Source organism: Agelaius phoeniceus, chromosome 1, assembly GCF_051311805.1.
Source record: "Agelaius phoeniceus isolate bAgePho1 chromosome 1, bAgePho1.hap1, whole genome shotgun sequence".
Lineage (NCBI taxonomy): Eukaryota > Metazoa > Chordata > Aves > Passeriformes > Icteridae > Agelaius > Agelaius phoeniceus.
This window is the reverse complement of record NC_135265.1, coordinates 133,456,363-133,481,872: the sequence shown is the minus strand read 5'-3', so window position 1 is coordinate 133,481,872 and position 25,510 is coordinate 133,456,363. Positions and strand designations below refer to the sequence as shown.

The 25,510-nt window shown below is 41.8% G+C and overlaps 1 protein-coding gene across 1 annotated transcript; it reads right to left on the bottom strand.

Annotated features, from left to right (window-relative positions):
* Positions 1-2,927: 2,927 nt before the first annotated feature.
* On the bottom strand, positions 2,928-25,208 carry CDH17 (cadherin 17). Its single transcript, XM_054643357.2, has 17 exons — positions 25,167-25,208; positions 22,395-22,493; positions 21,571-21,708; positions 19,761-19,899; positions 18,372-18,530; positions 17,521-17,720; positions 15,049-15,180; positions 14,338-14,488; positions 13,428-13,643; positions 12,106-12,182; positions 10,677-10,868; positions 9,196-9,440; positions 7,319-7,449; positions 6,185-6,421; positions 4,142-4,258; positions 3,919-4,035; positions 2,928-3,034 (listed from the first exon to the last, which is right to left on the bottom strand). Exons 1-17 carry the CDS (start codon positions 25,206-25,208, stop codon positions 2,928-2,930), a joined length of 2,499 nt encoding a protein of 832 aa, XP_054499332.2.
* Positions 25,209-25,510: the final 302 nt, after the last annotated feature.

The window sequence follows — 25,510 nt, the reverse complement described above, 5'->3', positions numbered from 1 at the left end:
TTAAAAACTAATAATGTGGCCAACTTCAGAGCACTCTATTTTTTTTTTAATCTGTAGAAAATTCTTGTTTCAATGCTGTCCGTAGCTTTGCACTTTTATATGTAAGGTGCAGTTTATGTGGTCAGTTATTACCAGTAAGTGTCAATGAAACAACTTTGGAGGATGCAGTGACTCACAGGCACTGTCCAGATTTTGAGGAGCTCAAAAAGAAGTGCTCATCCTTGAACTTGGAGCAAGTACAAGGGCAAAATGTCCTAATGTCTGCCACTCCTGCAGGGACCTGGGAACCAGCTGGAGCTGGTGGGAAGCATGGTGGGAAGGAATAATAATAAGTATTGCTTCTCTTCCTCTCCAGAGACCCAAAGAAAACTGAGTTTGTCCTCTGGAGCGGAGGCGGGGGGCAGCAGTCTGCCGCAGGGGGAGAATTAAGGCTGGGTGAGAACTTTTGTCTGGCTCCCAAAAAAGACTGAACCAGTGAAGGAGCCAGAGCAGGACTGGGTTAAATAAACCCTGGAGGAGAAGTTCTGGCAGGCAGGCAGAAGGAGGGTGAAAAAAATGAGAATATTTGTGTCAGGGTTGGAAATGACAGGGTCTTTTGGTTTTGGTTTTTTGTTTTTTTTGTTTTTTTGTTTTTTAATTTTGTTTAAGTTTGAACAGTTTAAGCAGCACTAAGAAGCAGTGGTTGCCCAGGCACAGGTCAGCCAGCAGCCGAACTGTTTAGGTATGCCCCTGCAAGCATGAACATCCCAAAGCCCTTGAGCACAGAGGCTTTTGGCAAGTGGGCTGGGGAAGGGGGCAGAGGTGGGTGAGGCAGTCAGGGTGCTGCAGGCCCTGCCTGTGCCCTGGAGCAGGCAGAGGTGTGGGCTGTCAAGGGGCCATTGCAGCAGCAAGTGTGCTCAGCCCTGGGAATGTCACCCCAGGGCAGAAGCCAGAGAAGGAACACCCCGAGGGAGTTTCCTGCAGACCCTCCTACCACATGTGAACAACATTTAGTAAATGTTGTTCACATGTTTAGTAAAAATGTTTAGTAAACCTGCAGGAGGGCTGATTCCCAGTGCACTGAGACTGAAAGTCATCAAGACTGAAAATGTGTTTAAGACCCTGAGGAGGGGCAACATTTTTGCTGGTCTGAGGAGCTCTGCTTTCCACCAGTCTGTGGGCAGGTGGGAGAGGGTGCAGTGAATTACCCCATGAGACACAGAAAACAGAGGAAGTGTTAGGCTGGGGACAGGGACAAGGTCCTGCTGTCAAACCAGTCCTAAATGTAGGTAAATGAGGAAAAGAAATTTTTTGACCCTTCTCCAGAAAAGAAATTGTTCAAAATAGGAGATGCACTTGAGTAAACTTAGCAAACACAAAGAGAGGTCAGGGAGACAGAGCAAAGGGGAACTTCTGCACATTTTCCCCATCTTCAGATAAAGCCGTGTTGGTATACACAAGTACAACGACTGCTGATCTTTGGCTCCTTTATTTATAAAACAATATACTAATCTTAATCCCTGGACACACTGATGTAACTGAATGTCATACTTTCCAAATATAATGGATTACATTCCCATCATAAAATAAATACATTCCAGCAGTGAGCCCCCCAGCAAATAACAGAGCTCCAACAGCTGGGGAAGCTGGGGCAAGAGGTACAACAATTGGGTTGTGTTGCTGAAGCCCAAAAGCAAAGTTTTTGCTGGCAGCATTCTAGGAAAACCTATTATAAATGCAACCCTACCAAAAAAGTGCTCTTTTCTTTCTAGTTCTGTGCTGCATGCAAAAGCCATTAAAAAAACCCTGGGTAAACAAATATGCTCTTTTCCATATGACCTTTTCTTGAATGTTTTCAAAAGTATATTGTCTTTTCAGTTTAACACAATATTTTTCAGCTTTTATTTATAGCTTAAAAGAAAAGCCTTCCTCAAACTGTCACCAAAAATGCCCTTCTATAGGCATGCTGTCAGGAGAAAGGCTTTTTTCTCTGAGTGTAACTCTGGGTTTCAATACATTTTACTGTAACTAGTATAGACGTGGCTCCAGCAATCATTGCATCTGGAATCAGCTGGACACATATCAGTCTGGCCTAAGAGCCATTTTTAATCTGTATTAGGTGAAAGTAAGGGTTAAATATAATAGAGAACCAAGCAGCAATGGTTTGCTCTCATGCACTCTCATTTTTTATTTATTTTATAAAATAAGCAGGGACTAAAATCTTTAAAGAAAATGTTTATTCTTATCTTATGTATGGGGGGCAAGAGCAATATTTGCAGAAGTATGATGAAACAGCATGTTACCTACATGACTCAGCATAGGGGTTTTTTTTTACTTGGAAACTGTAATGAAAGGCCATGGTGCTTCACAAACTGATTTTACTTTATGGGATATCAAAAAAGAAAAATTGAAATGTCACATTGATGGTACAAATTCAGTATAATGTAAGCAGGCATGGCCCAGGGCAGATTACAGATTGCAATAAGTTTGGCATCTCCTTTGCTGAGAGTCAGAGAGATTCCTACAACTTCATGGAGTATCTTCAAATGTAGCACAGGACTATTTCCCAGTCTGCTGTTCATTGACTTACAGAATTGGAAAGAGACAAATATGTGCAGGTCAACAAACTGTAGTCCTCTTTAAAGTCCATATTTACTTCAGCTGTCAGATGAAGGAGACTGGTCCCATGTATAGATCCCTGAAGGAGCTCAGCATTTGGTGCTGTCATGAGTTAACACTTTAGTCAAAGCTGATAAGCTTAATAATGGCTACTGTTAGAGGTTACATATGTTTTATGTTCTATGACTGAATAGTATTATGTACAAAAGTGAGGCCAAACCCCTGGGAGGTTTTTTGTGCTTGTGTTAGCACATCTCTGAGCTTTGGAAGCTTCACAGTTCAGTCATTCATAACCCAAAGGGTGGTTTTGTCCCTTGATGAAACAGTCATTAAGTCAGTCTGTTGAGTTCAGCATTATCTTTTGCATCTTTGGGATGGCTCTTTTCATTTTTCTCTTTGTATCTCATGTGGCAAAACACACCCGCTAAAATGGCACCTGAAAAACAGAGAGTGTTTGTCTGTAAAGGGGAGAGTAAACTTTCTGAAAAGATGTTCCAGCAAGGGCCATGACACTGCCCTGTAAGGTCCACAGTGCTTTACCTCTTGAACAGAAGCAGCTTTGAGAAAGGACCATGCAGCTTGGGACCAAGAGCTGGGCAGGATCAATCACCCCAAGGATGCCTTGGGGTTTAGAGGCCTTCCCCCAAAGGAAAGCTTTTCCTCTAGGGTCTGACCAGATGGCAAAGCGTCTATTTTAGCCCCCCCTCCCACTGAGCAGGGATTTGTATGTTTGTCTTGAGATGCAGTCCCTCATTTATATATATATATATATATATATATAAAATAAATAAATATATATATATTTATATTTATATAGCCTCATTTGATCTTTTAAAATCATGAAGAGCTCATTATACTGTATATAAATTTATTTCCTCTTTATCGGTGTTAGAATGAATATGCAAGATGTAAACCTGCAAAGCTGAAATAGGAGAATAAAATGATGACTATAAGCTACAGGTACAGATCCTATAAGTAGGAAGCTTCAGTATTTTTACTATAATCTGGATGCCCAAGACAAAACTCAAAGCCCCTCCCTGACAGGCAAAGGGCAGTAAGTAGCAATGAAATGACACTTTACTAGAGGTTCAGTAGTTTCTTCTGTCCCAGCTGTTTTTTGTGCCATTGGATATTTTTCTTACAACCAAAACCTTAGAAGTTTGCAGCCATCATGATGCACAATCATGGGATCTTCCCTCTTTCATTCATTCTGCAACATGCTTGACAAATCTTCAGCCAACAAGTGACTTCATGTCAGAAATGCAGCAGCACCATCATATCTCAGTCTGCCTTCAAATCAGCCAGGAAGAAGTGACTTACCAATGATGATCAGGACTGCAAGCAGAATCCCAATTGCCTGTCCAGCGGTTGGCCAGGAGTGCTCACGGTCTATTTCGATAAAACATGAATTTTCACTGGAACACTTGCAGATACTTACTGCAAAAGGAAATGCCATGAGGTTAATGAGAAGTTTAGTAGTCACATTTGGTTATTTATAAATGTAACTGCTCTCTTGAAGGTAATAGTTATGTGCATAGAATACCTTTAAGATTCACTTTGTTTTCCAAAGGCGGTTTTCCATTGTCATTAAGTATTATTGGAACATCATACACCTTCTCTTCAAAGTTAGCATGTTTTGGGGACAGGAAAGCATGAGTAGCTGTAAGTAGGAAATGGGACATTCATGTCAGCACGAGAAAGAAAGTTAGTTCAACATTCATACCAGCTGCAAATGTTTTTTTTTTTAAGGCTGCTTTGCACATTATAGTAACTGCTGTTTTCCTCAGTGTCTTCCAGGATCTCATTGGTTTTCAGACACTAAGTAAAAAGGGAATACCTAGAAGCCTAGTGTGGCCTTCATCATAATATGACCATAAAATTTCCTTCCTAATTTCTACACCAGGCAAAATCTGATCTTGAGTAGTGCTGCATTGATAGCATCCCATCTAAACCGGGAGTAGTTCCCTATACTCATAGAGACCACAAGCAGCTTAAATTGTTCCCAAGGAAATGTAGGACAGACTGTCCTTCTAGTGAACTTACACTGTTACATCTAAGACTCTTTAAAAACTGGAAAAGGTAAAACCAGCCATTGGGATCAGATCAAAAGTCTGTTGATGCACGTATCTTGTCTTCAGAATAAATGGAGATTACGATGAAAAAGAAAGCATGCATTTTATTTCCTCCTCCCTCTCACCCTTTAAACATTTTCAGCTCAAGGACTTCTTGAGCAAGATGTAATTTCTTTCTTTGAACTTCTAGAAAATTTCTGCACAGACAACACCCTGTGATAGCAACTTCCCAAGTCAGCTACTTCCTCATTCTATCTGCACTGTAAATAACTCCACAAGCTTCACTTGAGGGTCCCAGGTTTGTGCACTGGAAGAGAGAGCAAAGGATGAACCTTGGCCACCCTGACCACTGCATTCATAATTTTATATCTCTCTATTGCATTCTTTCCCTACTGTCTTCCAAGATTAAAAGTAGTAGCTTACTTTGCTGCTCCTATACACTTCCTTATATCAGGCCATTCTATAACTCTGATTATCCTTGTCAGCCTATCTAAACCTGTTTCCAGTTATACTGCATTTTTATGATAGAGATAGAGAGACTGGAGTTCAAAGCTTGAAGAAATTATGGATTTATACAGGGGCATAATGAAGTCCTCTGGTTTCCTCTCTGGTTGTTTCCTGGTAATCCACAATATTTGACCTGTTTATTTGAATACTGCTGATCTCACATTTCCATGGAACTGCTTACAGTTCTCCTTCCTGATTCATAATGGCCAGCTCAGCACCCATGATTTCAAAAGTGAATTTGGGAGTCCAGGGTTCATTAACACCTGTGAATTTTATTGTTCAACCAACTCAGTCTTGGAAAAATGTTCTGAAATTCTTCACACTTGGTTTCTATTCAAATAACTTGGTATAATGAGTAAACTTTGCCTCCTCATTGCACATCCATATGTGTTGAGTTATGCAGATCCCAACAAAAACCCTTTGAAAAACCACACATGAACTCCCTTCACTGCAAGAGCTGACTGTTTACTCCAAGTCCTGAATTTTAAATTATTATTTATTCTTTCAAAACTTTAAATTTATGGCAACCCAGCCATAAATTCATGGCTGGGTTGCCATAAATTTAGTGGGACAATTCATCAAAATGTTTTATTAATTCAGACAGACTCTATCAGCCGAGCACTTATTCATGTGCTGACTGTCCCCTTCAAAAAGCTCCATTCACTTTGTGAGGCAGAACTTCCTTCTGCATGAAATATCAGAAATGTACACTTTGCAAACTGCTCTATTTCTTTTTCATCAGTGAATTGTGTTCGTTAAACACACATATATTTCATACTTACACGCTTCTTCTCTCAAAAATACTCATGAAATTATAGCTTGCAACATACTGGGTTTTACCTCTTGCAAAAAATAATGACTTTGGTGTTCTCAACAACCCAATTTTTTTTCTATGTGGGACACTGGTTATGCAATAATAACAGTGAAAAGGAATTCTGTAATTCTTCATATTCACCAGAGTACCAAGTGAGTCCCATATCATTGTAAGAACAGCTGAATTAGCTTACCATTGAATTTTGAGACTTCCCAATTATTTCTTGCATTCATTTCATCCGCAAGGGAAAAGGTAAATTTTGAATAAAATAATTGTTCATCAGCATCAGTAGCTTGAATGAGAGTTCTCTCTCCTCCACTGACTGGGTAGCAGAAGAAAGTAGGATAATCTGTAGCTATTTGTGGGTAGTTGTCATTCACATCACGTAAGTGTAGAGTCAAGAACACTTTGGATTTCTGAGCTGCATTATCTGTCGAGTTTAACAGAATGCAAAGTTACATGCACATCTTGGATTTACACTCCGGGCTGTTGTATTTGCAGTTATCACAGAGGTACACCATCAGATAGGCAGTGAAAGGTGGAGTTTTGTCTAAAGGTGGCAGAAACAAGGTCTCAGGAGGTCCTGAGGGATTTGTGGTAGCTGCCACTACTTTTTAACGAGCATTTTTTACTTACCACCAGTTCTTGCAAGCTACAGAATGCTAGCAAGGGAAGAGAGGCAGATCTTACCTAGTAATCTGTCATATCCATCATGTCTGGCAAGCAGTCACATCCAAAGTGACCAGTGCGCTTTGGAGCACTCTTAAGCATGAAATGCCTTGAGTTTCCCACCCCTCTTCTATATACAGAAAACACAAGCCAAAATTGAAAGATTTAATGGCTGGAACTAGAAGTCCTAATATATTTCAGACCTGACAGAGTATTCATTTTAATTATAACAAAATGAATTTCTGTAGAAGATTACAAACTACTCTCTGGGTATGTTTTCAGGAAGCCTAACCATACCTTGGAGAAAGACTAAAATCTTCATAGCTGTAGAGAAAAAAGCAGCAGAAAATATTGATACTGAAAGCAGTGAAAAAATTTGAATCTTCTCTATATGTCATGTGGTTCAAGCAAATATAAGAACATACCCAACTTCATGAAAGCTATTTTAATCCTTGTTATCAACAGCATCAAGAGTTCTTCAAGAAATTTAAATTCTTAAGAAATATATACTTCTAAGGATACACCACAGGATGCATATCCGAGATTACATGTTCCAGTACTTTTCATGTGTTTAGTCATGGTAGGTATGATAATTCCTCATAAAAGAGTAAGTACAGGGGATTCCTCTGTGTGTATATTTAGTTGTTTCATCACTTACTTAGCTCTGATACAACAACTTCTACTGAGTATATTTCTTCAGTTTCTCGATCCAAAGGGGAAGCAGTGTATACCTGCCCAGTGGCTGAATCAATTCTCAGCCATTTCCTCACGTCACCTTCCAAGGAGTATCTTTGAAAAGAAATAGAGAGGAAAAAAAATCATATATACTGTTCCAAATTGGGAAAAAATTCCAACAAAGCAAATACTTCTTTGTTGACTTTATGTAAGAAGCTCGATTACAGTTGTACTCAAAGAGAGGGTTCTTGGAAGAGTTGCAGTGCTACAATACTACAGCCAACCAGGAGACATAGACAGAGGAAGAGAGGCCAAAATCATCCAGAATAAGAGTGAGAGCAGAACTACAGAAATGCCATCTCTGCTGTAGCCTGTGGGCTTGCAATTCCACTTTCCTTCTAAATGGAGAACCTGAGATGGCACTGAGCTTTTAGTCCAGAAGTGTGATTTGTCCAAACTCCATGTCCATCTCACCCCATCACATCTCCCACATGTTGATTTTGATGGGGCCACAAGCCAAGGGCTGGGGGACAGAGGGGCCAGGGCAGCCAGGAACCCTTCTGTGGATTGAGGAGGGACCAGGACCCCAAGGTGAACCATGGTGATTATCTTCTGGCAGTCTGGAGCAGCCTGTTACTACCATTGGGGCAGCCTTGGAACAGTGTGTGCTTTAAGCATCACCACATAATTGCGTTTATATCATTGTTTAAAAAATCACCAAGGTCCCTGGGTATTTACTTACACAAATTTAACCATGAACATATGACCCAGTTAAAGCACAGGCACTTGTTGAGTAGAAGTGACCAGACCTTCTCATTCAATGTTTTTGTTCTTTCAGTACCCTTTACACTAGAAACAGCATGCTTGTACTTTTCTTACTTCTACATCTTCTACTTTTCTTACTTTTTATTTTATGCCCTTTAACCTATTTTTAGCAGAAATGTGGTTTATGTATAGCTAAATTCCTGTCATGTGTCTCTGTCATCATCCCCCAGAGCTTCTGGACTATGTGGCTCCCTTTCAAACTAGCTTGACAGAAGGCCAAACATGATAAGTTCCCAAAAGTTAGGGACAAGTAGAAAGCCAGATGAGAAATCTCTGGGAATAAGAACCCACAGGAGGCCTAAGAGTCACATTGTGCAACTCCATTAACCACTTGGTGTTTTGCTGAATTTCAGTTAAATTTCAAGAACTGTTTATTTTAACTTGATATGTTCAGCATTCCAGCCGGGAATTGTACAGCAAAAGTCACAAATAACTCCTCCATCTGACTCTGCTGTGTAAGGTACATTTACACCATGCAACACAGCACAGGAGTTGTCTTACACAGAGCTTTGCATCCACAATAGAAAGAGATGTGTCATCTCTGACAGCTAGGAAAGAAAATGAATTCTTTTTCAGTTGTAGACTTGAGGATGTGTATTTTGGTGGAGAAAAAGTTGAGGTTGTGCATTTTGGTTGTTTCCTGTGTGACTCTCCTACTGGTTCAGGGGTATACGCCTTATACAATATATGCCTTATTTTTTTGATAAAGGCATTATGGACATGGAACCTTGTTACTCTCAGTCCAGCTCTACCTTTCTCCTGGAGATATAAATTAGCCTGCTTCCCTTGTGGTTTCCTGTTTCAAGGCTGATGTTTGTCACAGTACAGAAATCTGGTCGGAAAAGTACTACCCAGCTGCAGGTGTGTCACTGGCCCCTACCCCACCACACATCCACCTTCTACTAGGAGATAGTTCTTCTGTAAAAACAGTATTTTTCCACATGCCAAGTATTGGGCATATTTTCCTTGCATGTCCTTTAGAACCATTTTTGAAACCCTAAATTCAATTAACTAATCACAGTCACTCTTTTTTACCGTACAGAATCCCCTTCAGGATCATAGGCCTCCACCGTCATGACCAAGGTATTGACAGGAATGTCTTCAGACACCTCTGCTTTGTAAAATGGCTTCCGGAAAGCAGGAGGCTCATCCACATTTGTCACAGCAAGTTTTAACATGGTGAGAGAGCTCGCGTTGTACTCCACGCCTTCCACCAGTGGCTCAGGGTTTGTGGCATTGATCACCAGGTTGTACAGAGGCCTTGTTTCAAAATCAAGAGCCTGGATGAATTAGGAAAAAAAAGGTTTGTGAAGCAATGGCTCTGCTGCTGTGGGGAGCTCCAATGAGAAACTAAAATGTCCAAGTCCCCCTCTTCTCAAGGAGGAGATTGCATCCCAAATGCAGGCAAAATAAAGAAGAGCTGTCAGGAGAAAATTACACTGGGAATGTTCCATTTAAATGAAACCATATGCCTGTTTAGAGGCCTCCTCAGCAACTGCATTTTCTAATAATGTTGCCACCTGCCTGGCTAAGTTTAATAACAATATCCTGTTTACAGAAATAGTATTTATAGCTCTGTATGAGAAGGCCTCAAACGACCTCCGGGCGCCAAAAGTCATGCAAGGGTTGTTACGCTACAGAGTTTCTCACAGCTACCTCCTTGGGAAAAAAGGAGGCTGAGGCTGAGGCTGATGCTGAAGATGGTTCACCAAACGCTGCCTCTGCCTGCACTTGGCCTGCTGGCAGCACACGAGATGGAGGCACACAGTATGGCACCCCTTGGAAAATGAGTGGTAGTTTTCTGGAGCCATAGTCCAAGCACCTTTGAGAAGGTTAACTTCAAAGGGAGAGTAATTTTGTTATTGAAATTCATGGATGCAGCAAAAAGTGTTCCTTATATTCCTGTCTCCAGCATTCAGCATATGGGCTGTGTCACCTACTGCAGCACACGCTGTCCTTGGCTTGGTCACAGTTAATGTTCCCCTCATCAGGAACAAACTACATCTCCATGCTCACATTGAGACATGCTGGCTACACTTGCCCCTTGCTTTGCAAAGGCCACCAATGGCCAGAGCAACTGCAGGGAGGAGAATCTGCCCCTTCACAGCCCACCACTGCCACCACAGCCATGGAAGCATTAGCTGGCTTTCTCTTGTCCAGAAATGCTGCTGCAAAATCACTCAAATAATGTAAATTTTTTGTCATTATGGTGCATAAACACCTACTTCATTGGCCAGAATCTGCTCTTCTGGAGAAGCAGCCAGCAGCAGAGCCAGTGGAGGGAGCTGGTGGTGGTGGTGAAGGCAGAGCAAAGGCAGGAGGATAGGTGTGTGTGTGAGCACTGCACAGATACAGAGCCTGAGTCCAAAAGTGGAGCCTCCTTCAGGCTGCACCGTGCTTAGGGTGTCCCCACCCCACCACCAGTCAACACCCTCCTCACAAATCATTACCAGGGCAGTAACTGTGTATAACAAATAAGTAACACTAAAGGAGAAGAATAAAATCCATCTATTCACCTTATTAATCCTGATGAACCCTCGGTTTGTTTCAGAGTCTGTCTCTATGGTGAATGTGTTGTTTGGATCACCTTCCTTCACTTGGTAAATGATGAGGGAGCTCCCTGTGGCAGGCTCATCTCCATCAGTTGCTTCAATTTCTGATATCACACTTCCTACTGGGGTATCTTCTGCCAGAGTCACAGTGCCATACTGAAGAGAGAGAGGTGTCATTGAAACATGACATACCATTTGTGGATAAGAATTTCAGCACAACCACAAGCTTGTGACCCACATGTGTGGATTTATTTTAACCCACAGCAGCCACACAAAGGAGAGAGGCTTTTTAGCCACACATTTATGGTAGGTAATGGGATCTATGTCAGTGCCACTAGTACAGCACCAGTCCCAAATCTTTAGTTCCTCTATGAAAACCAGCCCATGATCATGCAGAAGGGATAGTACAGCTTCCCTGTACCTTGTGAGCACCCTGGCCACTCATTGTTAAATATTTGATTGCTTCATGCACCATAGGTTGTTGCCACATTGGCATCCCAACTCCTCTGACTGTTTAATGTGTGCCCTTGCCCAGAAGCCTCACCTTGAGACCAGATCCTGGACCGAGACCTTGAGGTGAGATGTGTAAAACCTGCCCTGCAAGCATCTTGTCTGCATGAGATTGTGCTGACCTTGCCATCACCTGAGATGGGCAATACAGTCTGCAAGGCCCAAAAACCAACACAGCTTCCCTGAAAGGACAACTGTGCCTGACAGGCCAGACACCTACATGGCCTGCAGGAGTGTGGGAGCTGGGACACCTCTGTGTAAGGACTTCAGCCACTCCAGTGTCGCCAGGAGGCTTGGGCCATCAGGCAGAAGTCATGAAATGTCTGCAGGTCTCTGCCAGATGCCAGCACTTCCACCAGAGAAAAGACAGGAGCCTGACACCCATCCTGGAATCAGGTTTGGGCATGGATTGCTGGACCACTGTTTCTGGCCAAACCACATAGGGCTTCTGATTCCCATTCATCTTCTGGCTGTTTTGGGTACACTAGTGCTGTGTTTGGAAAGGTACTTGGGAGACACCAGCTTTTTTTCCATTTAGGTGTTTGATTAATTTTAAAGCCTTTTCTTCCCCCTTTCCCTTCAGAACTTGCATTTCTAGAATAAACTACTTTAATAGAAAAATTTCTTTCTGTACACAGTTTTCCACTGAGCAAATTACCTTAAATTTTGTAATTAGCTATTAGTCTGTCCCATTGCTCACTGTCTAGATAGAGCTTATATGCAGACTTGCAGCAATATTTTACCTTTATTTTTACAAGTAGTTACTCTATTACTTTGTCTGTAAATGGCTAGTTTCCTGCTGACATCCTATAGACATTGAAGGTATGCTCAAACCCTTGTCAAAAGTTATTAGAACATTCAAAATGGTGTTAAAAATACTCACATCTGAATTTATAAAGATGGGAATTTGATCATTGATGTCAATTACATGTACTTCCACATTACAGATTGTTTCGAATTCTGCATGGAAAGAGATAAACAGCGTTACACCAGCCTTTCTGCCAAAAATAACTCTCCTCCAGAAGGGTTCACTGTGAGCAAAAGTGAGCATTTCCAAATTGCCCAATCTAAGCACTAAATTGAGAGAAGCACTTATCTCAGAGATCTCTTAGTCAATGACAACCTCACTCTCTATCTTACCATTGATCTTCCCCATTTCTCCAGCACTGTCCCATCCTGTTTCATTTCCCTCACTTTTTAAAACCATATCTGTTTACCAGGATGATGATAGCTATGAATTGTGTTAACTGTCTCAGTATAACTTTTCCATGTCAAAAAGTAAACCCTGGGTTGTTAATGCTCCCTTGTCCTCTTGGTCATCAGGCAGCACCCCCAGTTTTGTTACAGGCAGACTTCAGATTCATGTCAATCTAATCACTACCTGAGCAGGGGCACCAAAAGCAATGGCAGGTTGTGATTTTAGAAGCATAATATATCCATATATAGATGGATTTTAGTGTTTTAAAAACATGCCTCATGAGCTGAAAGTTAAGGAAAATTCTAAACAACGTTTGGGTGGAATTCAAATAAGCATTCAAGACAAATCACCAGCTTCCTCCCTCTGAAAGGTTTTCCATCGTCTGCCAAAATGATGCCATTTCATTTACAGACATCTTTCCATGCCAGTGCCTTCATGCACAAGTTTTGCCTGACTGTAGGGATTCCAGCACAAAGCTTTAAGCTTTGGTATGAAGTTTGATTTCCTTTCCATTCAGTGAATTACAAAGGACTCATGACAATTTACATAAGGGACAAGATAATTTTTGAAGTTTAATTTCAGCTTAATATTCTCTTAATGTTTTAAAATATTATCTGGACTGTCTGAGCAGCTGTGTTTAATTTATTGATTTTTATTTTTTTTTCCAGTTAAGTTCCTTTGAATGATCTGGGGGAAAACCACAATCATGATCTCTTCATTTTTCCCCCCTGTGGAAGGAAATCTCTTTCTGAAGTACTTGTTAACAAGCTTCCCAATTTAGCCACCCTCTGTCCTAGAGCTGGTTCCCTTCCATGCTTGCATTATGATTCATGATTCATCTCCCTGCATCTCAAGAACAGGACAAGTACCATGCCAGAGCAAGACAGCTCTCAGTGCTACTGCCTATTCAGCAAATCCTCTTTGTCTCCCCACATCCCTTAGACACTGAACACAAGTCCTGCCAGTGTGGGCAGTTATTCCAATGTGTAACAGCAGGCATTACTTACGTGGATCTGTCACCAGGACCTTCAAGAAATACTTGGCTGATTCACGTTTGCTTAAGGAAGGGCCAAATAATTGCAAAGTCCCGGTGTCTTGCTGAATATAGAAGAGATTCTTTGAGGGGAATTCAGGTTCCTGACTTTGGATTTGGAAATGCAGACGAGAGTTAAGGCTGTCCTTCTCATCCATGTCCGTAGCAAACACAGTGCCAATATTACTCCCTGGAGCAGAGCAGAGATGAGAATCAGACACAGTGCAGTGGCTCCATGTCTCCACAGAAGTACACAGTGACAACAGTGATACCAGTGCAAAGGGCAGAGGGTCAATAAAAATAAAGCTGTATGGAAAACGCTTCAATGGACATGCAATCTTTTCACTTCTGGGAGTTTTTGCTTTAGCCTCCCAACATACTGGTTTGGGGTCAGGGCAGTCCAAAAGACTGTAACAGCAGACTCTTCACTCCTGAAACCAAATAACTGATGTCAAGACATTGGAAGATTTTGGTAATGGTCTGTTGAAGTCAGAGGTTTTATGCTGGAGCTGCAGCTGAATGAGGGAAAATGGGCTCATACCCCTTTAAGAACAGTTTCTTGTATTGGTAATAAAAGAGGTGTTTTTCTTTACACAGTCTAAGCAGTTATCCAAATTTGTGGTTGTGGGAAAATGCAGTTTTATATTTTAAATAAAACAGCATTTTCAAAGTAGGTGTTTTGGGTCTGTCCTTCTCAGGTTCTTGAAATCCTTTCCATAGGAATTATTGAAGGGAAAACAGGAGGGCTATTTGCACAGGAAAATACTTCCCTGGGACAGCCATGTTTTAATCTTTGGGATCATAATTTTTAGCTTCATTCACACACAGCTGGAAACAACAGGAATACAATGAGGTGTATAAATTAACAGAAGTTCTTTTCTTACCTCCCTTTTCATTTTCTTGAACTTCAATTATGGTGAGGTCCTGCTGACACACAGGGGGATTGTCATTGATGTCTTCCACAATAACGTGAATTTGCAAAGGCTTGTCCACCAGTTCTCCTGTGTTATCTTTTGACACCACATAGAATGTATACTGCAACAAGAATATAGCAATTAGATGGTTTGAATGTCCACTGTGACAATATTTTGCATTTTACTATGTAACTACAGGAATATGAAATATCATCTCATGAGTTTGCTCAGTATTTTCTTTTTGTTTAAATCAGAACTCTTCCATCACCCTTTCGCTTCTGAGGGCTGAGGATTTTAAAATCTGTGGTCCCCAAGGTCTGAAGTAGATCTGAAACCTCCAGATCTCCTTCCCTCCACAGCCTATCTCTTACTCATGCACCTACAACCCTGCCATAGCTGGTCCATGCTGTACATTGTACATATGCTGTGGGCAGGGATTGCTACTGCCAGGCCCACTCTAGGGTAAGGACCTGAAGCCTGTTTACAGTATAATAGGTGGATGAACTTTCACATATATCACATCATTTCCAAACAGAAGTGACAAGAAACAAAACTTTTATCTATTCTCCCCTTCCCAGTCTCCCTTCCATTCTGTTGAGCTTTCTCATATTTACTCCCACACCAATAATCAGCTTCCTGCTGTGCTGTCTGCCATCAGTGAAGTTTTATATGTTTACTTACAGTATCCTTTTCTTCCCTGTCCAATGGTTGGGTCACATAAATATCCCCATTCTCACTGATGGAAAATGGGAGCCTTGGCAGCTTTTCTTTTTCAAAAATGCCATAAATTACACCTGGTTCATTTGACTGCACCTAAAAAAACCCCAAAAAATAAGTCAGGATAGGAAGTCAGAAGTGTAGAGTGATATTTAACAGGGATTATTTCTGGACCACAAACAGAAACAACTGCATTCCTGTTAGCTTCATAAACCAGAAAATTACCAGTTTGGCAGGCTTTCAGGATGAACTGCAGAAAATCAGACTGATAATCCACCTCTGCTCTCTGAATTGTGTGCTGAAGCCACTTTGCCACAGTTTCTCCATCTGTCCAGATGGGATACAATACATCCCCTTTTATTAAAAAATTTGGTGATGTGGAGATAGAGTGATTATGAGGAAAAAACCATTATTTTTGTTTTAATATCTTGATACTAATGATTTCCTCTCCTAACACTCTCTATTCCTGCCTGTTGCTTTGTTTTATTTAATTCAGGGAAATGGAACAACGAAACAGCACTAAATTAGAAGGAGCTGCCAACTCCTTCCAGGACAGAGAGGCCCTGCAGAAAGACCTTGATAAATTATAGAGATGGGCAATCATTAACTGTATGAAGTTTAACAAAGTGACAGATTCTGCACCTGGGATGGGGCAATCCTGGATGCACAGACAGCCTGGGGAACGAGAGGCTGGAGAGCAGCTCCACAGAAAGGACCTGGGGGTCCTGGTCAGTGGAAAGTTGAATGTGAGTCAGCAGTGCCCTGGCAGCCAGGAGGGCCAGCCCTGTCCTAGGGGGCACCAGGGACAGCATCGCCAGCAGGGCAAGGGAGGGGATTGTCCTGCTCTGCTCTGAGCTGGGGAGGCCTCACCTCAAGTATTGTGTGAAGTTTTGGGCACAACATTATAAAAAAGACATTAAGGTATTAGAGAGTGTCCAAAGGAGGGCCACAAGGATGGTGAAGGGTTTGAAGGGGAAGCCTTAGTAGGAGCAGTTGAGGACACTTGATTTGTTAAGCCTGGAGGAGACTGAGGGGAGACCTCAACATCTTCATGAGGGGAGGCAGAGGGGTGGGACTGATCTCTTCACTTTCTTGACCAGGGGCAGGACTTGAGGAAGCTCAACTCGGGCAGGTCTATGTTAGATATATCAAGAAAAGGCTTTTCACCCAGAGGGTTCCTGGGCACTGAAGCAGGATTCCCAGGGAAGTGGTCACAGTACCAAGCCTTCATTAGTTCAAGAAGCATTTGGACAATGCTCTCAGGCACATGGTGTGACTCTTGGCGTGTCCTGTGCAGGGCCAGGAGTTGGACTTGATGATCCTGATAGGTCTCTTCCAATACAGCATATTCTATGATTCTGTGATTCTGTGCAAACAAATACCTGGTACCTGTCTGTAAATGGGTGCATGCGCACTCTACATTCATCAAAGCTCATGAGGAAGGCTCTTTTTTGGGGTACCGCATATTTAAAATGAAATTAAATACACAGACTGGTTAGTTAATGGAGTCAGTATTAACATTTATGTTCTATATAGCAGCAGCTACATTTCTTTTTCCCCTAGGCAGAATCAACATGACATTGGCTACCACATGAAATGTTTATACAAGTGACCCCAAAATGGGTGCACCCTTACATGTTAGTCTTCTTTCTACCTGTTTTCATTCTGGATTTCCTTGGGCTGTCACTGAGAATAGCACCAAGCCAGTTACTCTTGTGAACAGGATCCATGGAATCCTGCCATGTTCAAGGGATGACAGCATTGGGGGTGTCATTGCCAAGGCATTTTTCAAAGTCAAATATTTCTGAAAGGCTGTTGGCCTGTTAGTTAATATGTACTGACGTATACACTGCTATTGGTCCGCTGTTATCAGCAAAATATTTTGTGCTTGAACTGTGAAAAGAGGAATATTGGGAATGCAGGCTGTGAAGGAGGGTATTTCAGTCCTTTCAACGTACTTTTGATGTAGCAGTTGTGGTGCATGACACAAAACCAGTCACAGCAGGCGTCCCTGAGTGTGAGGGACTGCCCACAGCAGGGCTGTTGTGGAGCTGGTCTCCTGCCCTGCTCTTCTGCAGGTGGAAGAAGCTAACCACAAAATAAGCTCCAAAAAACTCTTTGTTTGCTCAAAGCCTAGAGGACCCATGACTGGATTTTGGTCCCAAACTGAAAGGCAAAGTTCAGTCACTCTAGTGTTTGTATTGACTATATCTATATCACCTTCAAACTATTAACTTTTGTGCTAACAAAAAATCAATGAGACCTCCACTAACAATGATTTCCAAAGGATGCCATATTAAAAAAATGACTGGGAGGTGTCAAAGTCATTCTGAAGAACCTGGTGTTGGATGCAGTAGGGACACCTTCACAGTTAGTTGTGAGGAAACAATTGTGTGGTAGAAGGAGAAGTTCATGGAGTGTGGTCAAGGACCCTACCTTGCTGATGTTGACAGGGTGGACCTGGGTTGAGTTTTCTGTGATGCGGATGATGGAGGGAGCTTTCCACAGGCTCTCCTTCACAGTGATGATCACATCAACACTGCTGGCGAAAGCATTTGCTGTCGTCCCTGCCATGTCCTTCACGGAGACAACAAGTGTGAAGGTGTCCTGCTTTTGAGGATCCAAGTAATAAGAGCCTAAAGACAGAGCAAAGAGTCAAGAGAAATGACACAGAGGCTGTGGGGGCTGTTTATTTGCCCATTGCCACCTACATGCACTATGGTTCTTTGACTGCCTCAGACTTACTCCTTAGATGGTCCTTTGGGACAAACCTCAGCAAGCCACTTCCTCTGGGTTCTCTGAACAGCATGGCCTCATGTGCATGGAATCATATGAGGCCTCTGTGCTGTGGTCTCATCTTGTGCAGAGGCATCCCTGAACAGCCCTAGCCCCAGTCAGGCACTTGTTCAGCCCAGCAGAATAGATGGGAGATTCTAATCATTGCAATTCAGTTGGGATCACTTGTCCAGCTGAGTTTTCTCTGCATTTTTCATGTTACTGCTTTTGAGTTTCTAGATTTCATGGCAGAGAATAAATTCCAAGATATGACATAATGGAGTCCTGAAGGACAAAGGATCTATCTCTCTTCTCAGTGTACTTTTAGAGCTCAATCCCCATTTCTGCTAGCTTCCATTGAATTTGATGGGACAGAACACAAGTTCCCCAAAACTAGGGTTTTAGTGGAGTATGTCCCACTGACTACATTTATTCACAATGTTGTTGTTTTGTTCCTATGCATATCCCAGAGCTCATGCTTCCTCTTTGCAATCAAGAATCTTTTTACATACCTGTCCTGCTTGGTGAGATTGCTCCAGTTGCATTATCAATCTGGAAAAGCATTTCTGCATAAGGGTTGGGAAAATGATGGAGAATGCTGTATGACAGCTGTGCATGGAGAGTTGTAGGATCATCACGGTCAGTGGCGTAGACATACATGAAGGGCTTGCCTGTTTGGATTGGAGAAGAAACAGTGGTAAGAGAAGAGACTGAACCTTAACACATAATCCATTCGAGAAGAGCTCTCAAACCAGGAAAGCAACTTATGGGGAGCTGCCATTGTTCCATAATGCATCTCCCATGGGAAGCCATGCGCAGAGGTTACACTGCTGTATGCCATCCCATAGGTCAGCCCTCCACCAGCTCTGATTAGTAGGATCACAACAGGTGTGTTGACCAGTTGGTGAAGAAGGTGACAGAGTTAAATCAGCAGAGAGCTATCTATCACACAAGAGTGCCTGAACCCAGAATTCAGCTCACTGGGATCTCTCCTTAAGGCCACTTTGCAGTTCTTACACAAATCAGTTAAACCCAAAGCACCTTGATCAAAATGGTGCATGACCTGCGGCACAGATACAATAAAAGAACAATCATACAGTGAAAAAAAAATGGAAATACCCAGTAATGCAAGTCAACTTTTACCTTTTGCACAGCAGGGCAGCATTCAAAATCTTTTTGACTTGGATGTACTGAGGAATATACAGTAATATGTTTCAGAATAATTTTCTGACCCCATGGAGGTTTATATGCATGTTATTTAGCAAAAGTTTCTTCTTGAGTCCATAGCCACAGCAATAACAGCTGTATGAGTCCTTTGTTTTATTTCCAAGATGTAAGTCTCAACCTACTGCTCTTTGATGCTTGCATGACTTTTGGACTGGATCACTGCAATTCATAATCTAAGACTCTCTTCTAAATGTTATGGTTTAGCCCATGTTCTGAGAAGCATCACTCAGGGTAAGTACATTCCCCATATCTACCCTGGCATTTTCTTTCACTGATATGTAAAGACTCAGATAGTATTAGCCTTCTCTTTCTGTATAGTCTTTGGTAGCTTTTAAATTTTAAACCCCTTCTACCATAAGGTTTTGTTGTTTTTTGTTGGTTTTTTTTTTTTTTTTCCCCAGAGCAATGGACAGAGCAGCAATATTTGTCTGTTAAATGACACTTGCAAAGAGTAAGTAATAAAAAATATTTCTGATTGCACTCATCCCCTTACACCACATAGTGGTCACCTCTTTGCCCTTTCATTATATTATAGAGGCTTTCATCCTTATTTTGTACAGTCCTGTGGGAAGAAAAACTGATCTTTTTCCAGCTTGTATAGCAACAACTTTACCTTCCTGCTTAATTTACCTACCTTCCTATTAATGATAATACTTAATTATGGTGGCAATTACCTGGACGAGAGTTCTGCCTCACTACTCCATAGTACTTTGTCTGGTTAAATTCTGGGGGGTTGTCATTGATATCCTCCACATGTATTGTAACATCATATGGGCCTTTAACTCTCTTTCCACTCTCATCCAGACTTTCCACCTGATTCAAAAAAAGAAGGAACAGCAAGTAAATATTTTCATGCAGACAGGTTAAAAGGCATGAATTGATATCAGGGTGTCAGATGGCAGGTCACTCTTACTGTCATGCAAATCTGGTGAGAGCCACCACTGGGTAGCTCCACATACAAGGACAAATTTGCCACTGTAGCTCCCTGACAAAAAATTGTCACAGTATATAATGCCAACAAAACAAAATAACCCACTTCTGCTTCAACTCCCACTCCTGATGACAACTTTCAGAGGACAATTTCCCACTTCCAGTTTCAGCAGACTATTTGTATTTTTTCACAGCTTACAATTCATGTTTTTCTTTAAACAGCAACATATACTTTCTAGCAAACAAGGAGAAAATCCAACATGATATAGCATTTATAACTAATTGCTATTATGAATATAAATCAGAAAAATAGTCTGATATAAGGGTTAGTAAAGAAAAATTAATTCTTAATTCTAATGACTTTTTTTCCACACAATTTGACTTATTTTCCAGCCTTCTTTAAATCACCAAGTATATAATATATCTGTCACACTTAGCTTGGTTTGCACATAATAGATAAAATCATGATTACTTATGCCTAACCAAGCATAACTTTTTCATTCTGTCATCACTTTTTGTCTATAAATTATTCACATGCTTAGGGTTATTAACTTCTGGGGCTAGGAAATTGTCCTCTCTAATTCCAATCCAAGGGTGCTTTAGAGCTGAGAATGTGAAACCATGAAACCTGAAGTGATAGACTTTAGAAAGACTGCTAAGGCTGGCTAAAAAATCATCATGTGCTTTGCCTGTTCAGGTACTGATCCTCTCATGATCATCTCTTCTCAGCTGCTGGTGCCTCAGAAAAAACAGCACCATTTTTGACATGGTTTAAGAGGACAAGGATGCACTGAGACCCAAAGACTGCCCATCCACTGCTCCATTCTCAACAGTGTTTGCACTAGTGAGATCCTCATGAAAAAGGCATAATAGCAGGACAAGCACACAAAGTTTTTCCTCTCTTAGAGTCCAACATCTGCCCAACAGCTTTCTACTGTTATCTGACAGAGGTTAGATCTGTGCCTCCCTGCCTAAATGTCTTTCACTCACACTGTTTCACAGAGTCACAGAATATTCCAAGTTGGAAGTGACCCACAAGGATCATCAACCCTGAAGTGAATGCCAGGATCCATACAAGGATCAAAGCCTGGCATTATTAGCACCATGCTCTAACCAACTGAGCTAATCTCAGTTGGTCACCATGTATATTGTGAGCTTTCTAAATTATTAAATAGTTCATTGTTCAACTCCAGAAATAGACTTCACCCTATCAGCCTTCAGGGATAACAAGAAAAGCTCATTCATGAGGTTAGATTTTACTTCCAGTCAAGTATTCCCCTCATATTAGGAGAGCTAGAGGGTTGTGCTGGCATCACAATTTTTGTTTTCTGAACATAGCCTTCCTCTGCTAAGGAGCATTTTCCTGTTCAGTCTTTGAGAGCTACAAAACCATATGTCTTCCAGCAAATCTTGATATTAAAACTGAAACACCTGCCTGTAAACATAGGCAAAATAAAAGATTCCAAATTCCAACCGATTTCTCTTACTACCAGGTATACCCAAAGAGGATGAATGTGAATACTTCTCCTTTCCTATTTTTCATTGAGTTTTTACCTGCAGCTTGTGCTCTTGTTTGGTCTCCCAGTCCAGAGACCCATTGATATACAGGATGCCTGTCTTCGGCTCAATGTCAATAATTCCAGCTTTTTCACCAGATGTTCTGAAACTCACAGCAGGTGGCTCGAGTTTGAACTACAATGGGAAAAAAAAAAAAAAAAAAAACAAAAACAGAGGGGAAAATCATCATTTTTTTTCAGCATTTTCACCATAATAAAAATAATTTCATGCTTTTGTGACTTTTAAAATCTATTGCCAACAGTGTGTTTGGCAGGGAGAATGATATTCCAAGAGTCTGCTCAACTTCCAAGAGCAGACCTGAAGTCTGCTCTTTTCTGATCCTCAGCAGAGGAGTTTTCACATTGTTTCCTGAATGCTGCAAGAAATCCCGACTGCAGTTTGTTTCCAAAGCAAATGTCTGCTCAGGCTTTGTCTGAGCATGGGAATGGAAAAAAATGACACACATCCTCCATTTGCCTGGGAGCTGGATCTGTCCTTCTGTGGCTCTGGCTTTGGGAGGAAAATCTCAGAGTCAAAGGAAAATGATGACACAAGTTACATGGAAAGAAGTTCTCCAGGAATGTTGATTTTATTAATCCCTGTCTTAGGATATCCTCTTAAATATGTGTTTGAGAGGGGGTTGTCTCCTGCTCTTTGCATGTAGCCTCTTGAATTCCCAGAGAGAGGAATTAAAAATTAATTTTGCATCCTCTTGAGGGACTGTTCTTCCCACCAGCACAGAGACAACCCTTCATATGTGGTCTCTTTGTGCAGGCTGGGGGGTTCTTGACCAGAGTGGATAACACAAGACACTTGATTACCTGGTAAAGGATGCGTGGACCCCCTCCTTCCTGAACAGAGAAGTCAATGTCCTTCAGAGGCCCAGTTACACTCAGGCCCTCCAGACTAAGCCACATGGCCTGTGAGAGAGAGGGATGGAGGAAAGCACATGAGGGATGTCTGTTGCCACCATACACAAACAGCAGCTCCTCACCCCTGAGCCTCCTTGAGCTCTTTTGCTACAGTACAAGGGCAGAGACTCTTCCAGGCTTGCACTGAACATCTCCAGGCTCTTCAGTGTACATAATTTTTAAAAGCAGAGATTTATTAATTAATTAGAGAACAAAGGCTTGTGCCCTTTTCTGACCACTACATAATTAAATGAGATTGGATCTACCTTCAAGAGCAAACAGAAGAAGAAAATAGATTAAAGTAGACTAAGAGCAAAAGGGAGTTCATAAAATCATTGCTGGATCTCCCCTGTGTCCCCAGCAGGACCATCCATGACCCATCCAAGAGCCACAAAGCCCTGTGAAAACAAGTGTGTCTGGAAATCAAACATCACACCTGGGGATGAGGAGGAGCTGTGGCTGCACCCTTTGTAATTTCCCCAGTAAATCAAATCTTTTTTTGTATGGGAATGAGGTGGCCCTCTCTGGGTTCCTACAGCACCCCCTCGTGCCACAGCCATCTGGGCAAGCCACTTGAGCCCTGTGCCTTCACATCAATTGCATGTGAATGAAAACCACAGAGAGAGCAAATGTGTCCTTCAGATCTTTGGCTTTTACCTGATGGCAAAAATGTCACACAAATCTGTCTCAGCCTCTGTCTTCCTAATGGCTAGCAATGTCCTAACATCATGGGGTTTTACTGCCAAATTTTTATTAGGTTTTTAACCTCACACTCCCCAGTGCCCAAAGACCTCCACACTCCTGCCCTAACATTTCAGGGCTGTTCTTGCTTCCAAACAAAAGAAACAAAGCAAAATTGAGCCTCTCAGGGCAGGCCTTGCACACAAGACTATTCACACTATGGTTCAGATAATCAACCTGTTTCTTCAGAGGAAAGACCAAGATTCCCCAATTTCCCTGTCTTCACCACCTATCTTGACAATGCTGAGTGTCTGCCTGTCAGAATAAGGGCTCCATTATTTGGCTGAACAAGTAAAGTTTCTTTTCTTCAATAGTAAAAATTAATTTATTTTGCTTTACAGATTTAGAGTACCATTGCCACCCTGTCCATCACACCACAGAGTTGAATGTGTGTTCTCTGCTGCATGACTTTTCCTCTGGATTTGATCCTATTGCTGCTGGGACAGCTATTCAATTTCTGACAGAAAAGCACAGTCTGCATATTACCAAGGGAAAACTTAATTCTGCCTATGACAAAAACATAGCAAAGTTCAGCACAATTCACCCTAAAGCACTGCTCTGTGTGTGTGTGTCACAAGTTCTGTTTCAATAATTCCATATTGTTCTTAATTATAGCCAGAGATGCTGTCCCGCTCGCCTACAAGGCTTTGTGACTCCTTTTGAAAATGGGAAAAGCAGAGAGCTGGGGAAGGAGAGGGAAGGATGTTAGTGAATAATAGTGTGAGCAGAAGAATATCAACAAATGTAATCTGATAGCTATGCATCCAGGAAAATGCACTTTGCAGCTACCTTTTTAATATTTTTGCAAAATGCTGACTGCTGGCCTTGCCAGGGACCAGGCATCAGGACCCTGAATCTGACCTGCTACAGCTATTCCCGTGTCACACAGATTGGCACAGCCTGGCTCCTGGAGGCTGCTCCTGGGGCCATTTTATGGACAGATTTTGCTTTATCATGTTCCCTGCCATGGAGGAACAAAGGCTGATGCTATAAAACCAAAAAGTTCAAAGTGCAGCCTGTGAAACAAGTAAGCGATATCACTTCTGTTGATTAAAATTACTTTATGTGGACCATAAATATTTCCAAACATATTTCTACCACATGAATCACTGTTCAGGAGCTTGGAAGGGAAAGAGGCTTTACCTCTTGGTCCATATCCATTGGTATATCTTCTGAAGATGGCTATAATGCTTGCAGAGTGGCTTCATGGAGGGGCCAGCATTGCCACAAGCAGTGAAATGGGAAGGGAAAAGGAGGTGTTCACTGTGCCACCCCTCAAGGTTCCCATACTCTGAGGCATTTTTTACTGAACTTGAATTTGACACATTTTTTCAATCTTTTCTGTTAATTTCAATTGTGAAGTGGAAGTCACCACTGCTGTAGCCTTTGCAAACATCAGTAAATCTATTGCATTTAATACATAAGGTCCATAAAGAACATAATTAACACGTTTCAGTTCCAAAAAATCCTCTGAAAAGGGATTCACAGGAATCAAATAATGAGGATACAAAATTAACATGCACAGTTTATTCTATATGTCTTAGAATACATTTAATATGTCAGAACATGTATGGATTATAATGCAGAACTCATGATACTGATGTTTTCACTCTTTGGTGATTTGTTGCAGTATGTTTAAATCTTTTCTAGCATGAAATTCATGTATTGGAAACAGTGATATCTAAAGAGAAAGTAGAAGAGGGAAAACAAGTAAATTGGTGCCTTCTAGGTTTTTGAAGTTTTTTTCCCCTAATGACTGAGATGTCTTCTCAACTTGCTGTGGGGGCCACACACCTGTGCTGGGGACACACCCAGAGTTACAGCCACGGTGCTGGCACCAGGCTGCCTGACCTGTGGGCTGGCACACCCATGGATTAGAGCTCAGAGCAGGCAACCTTTGCCTTTTGCTCACAGATAAACAAAGGAAAACCTCGAACTCACCGACTGAATGAGAAGAAATTGAAGTCCACACAGCTTAGGCATGCTGGAATATGCTTTGCTTCAGCTCCTGCAAAGAGATGACATTCACTTTAGCCCCACAGAGCTGGCCCAGGCTATTTGCACACCAAGGCTGAGTTTTCCTGAGGGAGAGACCTGAGGAGTCCCCAGGGAGCAGCTGCAGATCTGCTCAGGAGAGACAAGAGCACTGGTACCCCTGGGCTGCCAAGGAAGGCTGTGCCCATCCAGTTCTGCCTAATGGTGCAAGAGAGGCAATATGTGAGATTCCCAAAGAGATCTCAAAGATTGAACCCAGCACCAAAAAGCCCTGCAACCACATTGTTACA